Source organism: Triturus cristatus, chromosome 10 (assembly GCF_964204655.1).
Source record: "Triturus cristatus chromosome 10, aTriCri1.1, whole genome shotgun sequence".
NCBI lineage: Eukaryota > Metazoa > Chordata > Amphibia > Caudata > Salamandridae > Triturus > Triturus cristatus.
Window position 1 is genome coordinate 984,243,227 of NC_140593.1, and position 6,081 is coordinate 984,249,307.

At 43.0% G+C, this 6,081-nt stretch overlaps 1 protein-coding gene across 3 annotated transcripts in view; it reads right to left on the reverse strand.

Moving 5' to 3' along the window:
• The window catches only part of DHRS7B (dehydrogenase/reductase 7B), a 114,430-nt gene extending 109,914 nt beyond the window's left edge, over window positions 1–4,516 (reverse strand). The window contains exon 1 of one of the 3 annotated variants that reach the window (XM_085628905.1): window positions 4,361–4,516. In XM_085628905.1, coding sequence (XP_085485031.1) covers window positions 4,361–4,431 — 71 coding nt within the window. In that variant the 5' untranslated portion in view covers window positions 4,432–4,516. The remainder of the gene's footprint in view (window positions 1–4,360) is intronic. The other 2 variants (XM_085628907.1, XM_085628910.1) reach the window with 2 other exon arrangements.
• Window positions 4,517–6,081: the final 1,565 nt, after the last annotated feature.

Consider the following 6,081-nt stretch of genomic DNA (forward strand, 5'->3'; position numbering starts at 1 on the left):
AAGCATAGCGACAAGAAAAGTAGCGATAACCTCTGTTATCGCTACTTTCCTTACGCCTGCTTTGAAACTGACTTAGCCATGATATCCTATGGAAGGTGGATATCATGGCTAAGTATGTGTAGCCCAATCAGCAAGCTATCGCAAAAAGTTGTGTGATTATCGCTGCATTTCCAGCGATAATCGCACAGTTGGCAGCTTGCGCTCTGAATTTTATCGCTTTGGAGATAAGCGTTGCTGATAGCACGCTATCTCCGCGATAAAATTCAGAGTTGCCCGGCGATAATTATCCTCACGCTAAGTGCGCTTAGCTCTAATTATCGCCGGCCCTTGCTGATATGCCCCTGATTTTTTTTCCTAGCATGTTTGCAGCTTTGATAATAAACTACTTGAGAAGTGGTCAATGAAAGGCACTTTGAGGCATATTATCAAGAAACAGTGTTACAATTATCGCCGCTTTAGCTTCAGAAAACTGCCGCTAAAGCAGCGATAATGGGCTTGATAATATGCCCTGGAGAATTCCAATAGAAGCCCATGTTCTGGTGTCAACATGGGCTTCTATTGGAATTCTCGATAATTGTAATGCCTTGCTTGATAATATGCCCCTTTGTTCGATCGTGTCGAATTTTTTAAGCTTAGGCAAAGTTCGGAAATCACACGTTTTCACACATTCGGATTATTCAAACTATTAAACGTATAGCTTGGAGAAATGCGAGGGACCTATCCCGCACCTCCGTAAGACTGTATTGAGTTGGAATCAAAGGTTTGTGATGGCAACCCCAAAACAGCTTTGTTCACTTTAAACTTGGGCTTTTCTTTTGAATCAACCACTCTGCAGCTTTACACTTCTGGTTGCTAAAATATTCTTTGCATATTTCCTACCTTGGTATTGCTTTGCTTCGTTTGTAATTCTATGAATGGTGTGGCAAATGTCTATCATTGACCCCCAATGTCAGCTGAGCACTCGCCCCATCCACAGTGCATAAGTTGATTAAGAAACAAGGAGGCTTCCTGCAGAAATTATCCACATGTTGCTGTAGTAACAGATGCAATCACCTTACCAGACAGTGGAAGTGTATTGCCCTTCATTTCTACAGCTTGATGGTGGAGCCCAGATAGTCAGATGAGAATGAATGGAGTCAGGCCTCTCCTTAGAAACTCAAAGAATTCCTTGTTAGGAAGGGGCTGCTGAATACTTGTTCTTCCTGAGCACTGCAAGTTTGGTAGCTGGTCAGTGTGACGGGTGAGCCTGCAGTTTCAGTTGTTCAAGTAAGGATGGGGCATATTTACAAGGGCTTTATCTCCACGTTTTGGGCTTACAAAGCCAAAAAAGCAGAGATAAAACCAGCGCCCTATTTACAAGAGGGTGCTAACATGCATAATCGCATGTTGGCACCCTTTTTCCCAATGCCTCCCTTTGCATCTCCAATGAGATGCAAAGTGGGCGTTACTGGGCGTACCCAAGATGGACTACCTTGCAAATATTGCTGATGTTTACATTGCGATATTTACAAGGCAGCCCACATGATTTTAGCACACATTAGATTTCGGCGAAAACAGCAGTTTTCGCCAATACCTAACGTCTGCTAAAATCCTGCCTTAGCCATCCATAACATGGGGGGTGGATTATGCTGATACGACCCTGAGGGTCGTATCAGCAAGGTTATCGCCCTGGAAAATCAGCGATGTTCCCTGCAAAAGGGCGATAAACTCGCGATCTCTGGAATTTGTATCACCCTGGAGTAACGCGTTGTTAATAACACGCTACCAGGACGATAAATACCAGAGATAGCCTGCGATAATATAATTATCGCTAAGCACGGCCAGCGATAATTATCACTGGCCATTGTTAATATGCCCCGATGTTTTTAGTCAGAGCCTTTCCTTTTGTGTGTCTGATTATTGCTACAGGAAGACCGAATGACAGCCAAGTGCCAAATCTTACACCTCATCGTGGCTGTTTTGAGGGTGCTCCAGATTGGTGACAGCTCCAGTGCCACCTTCCCTGAGAAGCATTACTTTACACATACACACTAAAGAAAAAGACTCTTCTCCTTCACCCTATCCTGATCAGGAAAGGTAGAGGTGCATCTCTAGCACAAATTTTTTTAATAAACCACTCCTGTTTTGTCTTTTTCATCCATCCAATTTTACGGGAAAATTAAACAGTTTTTATTTTTTTATTCTATTTACCCCGTGGGTGATGGTGGGGTCTGTGTGCGCTGGTGATTTGACAGCCTACAGTGACATTGCAAAAAGTGCAAGTAATGTTGTTTTCTTTCTACAGTTTTGCATGCAATCTCAAAAGCCTCCACAATAATTCTAAAACTCCTGCCTGAAATTTTTGTTTGACACAAAACATACATTTGTCGAATCTCCCTTTTCTTTCCAATGACTCTTTCCTTCCTTTCTATCCTCGGCATGCCTCCTCTCTCTGAGCACAACCTACTCTCTGTCGCATGCATGTTTGCCTTAATCCCTATTATTGTGTCTCTAACAATTTCCCACTCTTCACTTCAAAGATCACAAACTCTCCTTTAAAAGATATACCCATGCAACCAAGCGATATCTATTTTCCGGTAGCTCATCTATTAATACTGCCAACCAATGCATGAATGCACATATCCCCTCTCCCACTAAAGATCACATCTATCTCATATGAATTTATCACATAGAAACTGGAGTAAATGGATGGGGGAGTGTTTTCCTTAAGAACGCACGGCTAATCCCAATAACCAAAGAAGAAAAGAAAAAAAAAAACTATTCACCCTGGGTTCTGGAACAGCATGCTGTCCATTGTAAAGCGCTACAACACCTTGTGAGAGATAGTACATGCTACACAAATGCAATATAATACAAATATAATATATAACCCATACTAACACTAATACCATGAAACTCAGAAGTTGGGCAGTCAACTGTATTTCATACAAGATGCACAGAGGTCCCTTTTACTACCGGACACTCCTACAATCAATCACATAAGACAAAACTGTTTATGTTGGGGTTGACCTTGGCGAAAAGAGATACAGCAAGGCTGTGGAAGGCGACGGCCCCTCCCTCTCTCTCGGTGTGGAAAAATGGGCTGGATTTTAGCATGGGGTTAGAGATCCCGATATTTAAGGCTATGGGCTGCCCGCAAACACACCCCAAATGCTGGAAACGATGGGCAGATTATCATGGCCTGGACTTATACCCGGTGGACGCATCTGTATCTACCTTGATATGTGAGCCCCTAGGGTAAGGGACCGGATTTCTGGTGAAGGGATTGATTTGTTGGGATGGAGGATGTGGTGGCAACCAAAACGCAGCAGTGTGTTAGTGCAACGGGGGGTGGTTTCAATGTGTTTACCTTATATTGTATTTCATTATGTTGATGATAATAATATATAAACCAACTGTCAAAGATAATGATCTGCAATGTTTGATGTGGCAGATGTTTCCTGGGTCAAGGAGCACTGCACTGTATATGACTTCTTAGTTCTCACACAATAAAATTTGTTTAAAAAAAAAATAAATTATGGGTCACGTCCATTACCCAGTACTGCACCAGTCTACAGCAAATAAACCACCTATCACCAACTGACCAGGTTGAAGAGATCTGCCACACGCTGCAAGCCAACTGAGGATTTTAATTTAGTCCACCACTACAGCTCTCAACTAACTACACAATACAAATACAACCAGTTATTGACATCTCACAGTGACAACCATCTATGATGATATGAGCAAAGTACATGCCAGCATACCTCTTCACCATTGCTCCTTGCCTGCTCATGCACATAAAATGTAAACAAAATATTTCAGAATAAACAACGCACTAATCATCAAAGTGGTCTATGCACATAATAAATACCATAAAGGGATCTCCAGAGCTGCTCAAAGCTTGCAGCTTACTGGAAATCATAAGCTGTGCTCCTGTTCCTCACAATAATGCATCCATCACACCATTAAGCGATGTGTCCCATAATACGATAACAGCACCTCTGTGATCACCACGCACGACATGGAAACCCTTTCCACACAGGATCATGCAGACAACACACTTCCAACCAGCGCTTCAGTGCATCATTCACATGGAGCTAATGCTTTATAAACATCATATGCAGGACCAAGGGGCTAACCCAAAGCCCACACTGTATTTATTTGAAAGAATAGGTATGCCAACAGACATCTGTTTGTAGCTATGACATAAAGATGTAGCATTATATTGGGACAGATGGCAATACAATACATTCACTAAGTTTAGTATTGAGGATACCTTGCACTCTCTTTTGGTTTTTGGTTTCCACTGTGGGGACCTTATTGTATACATTCATATAGTATGGGGTGACCTGAAATTTCGAAGGCGTTTCCCACTTACCTAAATACGTTAACGTACATCAGAAATGCAAATGTATCCGGTTTTTCAATGGGCGTGGTGTAGTATGACATGCCAATCCTCCAGAAACCGGAAGAATGTCTGCGAGCTTCAGCCTTAACTCCCGCCTCCCAACATAGGTTAAAGCTCCGATAGCCTCTACTCTACTTCCGCTTTCAAGGAAATTCAATGAGTGGCGGTTAGTGGAGCCAATTGACAAACTGTTCCCATTTGTTTGACAACCTAAGCGGGCGTTGCTGTATACTGTCTTTAGTCCGCCGTAAACACATGGCCCACATGTTTCGAAATAACTGCCCGCACTTGCTTCACTTGAAAAGACCATTCCTTACTCCGGAAGTGATGGCCCAGCCACACGTGAGCCGGTATTCTGTCAGTTGCATCTTCCCCTCTAAGCTCACAAAAGTGAGTGTGCTAACCTGGGGTAGGAAGATATAAATGTGTGTGTTTACTGACAGCCTGAGCTCCACGGGCTCGAGAGTAAGAGAGCTATAGTACCTCAGGATTCAGGAATGAGCCCGCAGAAGTCTGTTACCTGCCAGAGCGTGGCGGCAGTGTGATGGATGGTGTGTCAGGGTTACGAATAGGACAAGGATTTCAGTCTTAGTCGTTGTAGGGAGAATGACACACACCGACATAATTGTCTGTACCTAAATGCCTTTTCTGCTGCCAGGCTGCAGGCCGTGCAACCCGCTGAAAAGCGAGCATATTAGCAACATAAAAGAGAGCCCAGCTCGCGCTATATTAATTTGCAAAAACAATGTCTCAGAGAACGGATCAGAAGTAACACGCATATTGGCAAAATACTTAGCATATCTTGCAATTCGCATGGTGCCACCGTGTGTCACATGATTTCGGCTCTCTTCGCAGGGCACCGGGTGAGGAGCCGAAATCTCATGTTGACAGGAGTTTTTGGAGGCTGTAAGCACCCGATGCCATTAAGAAGTGTGAAAACACCCCAGGACATCGGCGAAAGCCTCAATGACCCTTTGTTTTTAAGAACAGAGTGCCTCTTAGGTAGTGCTGGCATGAGGCCCCGCACCCTCCTCACAGGGTGGCATTAATTTGTAAATTGGCAGGTATGATTTAAGATTAGTGTCCAATTTGAATTGGATTAAAACATGAAGGAAAAACCTGAAGCAGTAAAAAAAAAGCAAAACAGATAACATTGCTTTTTGTGAACAATGCATCTATGAGATAAAAATATGTGTGATTCAGTGTTCTTTTGAAAATCAAAATACCCCTTCATGCCTTGCAATGCCAATACTCAATAAGTGGCAAATTAACTACTTTGGGTGGTGCCACAACAAAGAATACTTAAAAAAATTGTTAACTATAGGTATGCAGACACCTATGCTGTGAAGCTAGACCTAAATATCAGCCCATAAAATGTTTGCACATGAAGCTAATAAGCAGTTAGGGGCATATCAGCAACAACCGGCGATAATTATCGCTAAGCGCACTTAGCGCTAGGATAATTATCGCCGGCTAGCGTGGATTTTTATCGCTGAGATAGCGTGCTATTAGCAACGCTTATCTCAAAAGCGATAAAAATCCTAGCGCTAACTGCCTAACGTGAGATTATCGCTGGAAACCCAGCGATAATCTCACGAAATGTGGCGTTAGCTTGTTGATAGGGACTCACAAACTTAGCCATGATATCCACCTTCCATAGGATATCATGGCTAAGTCAGTCCTGAAGCAGG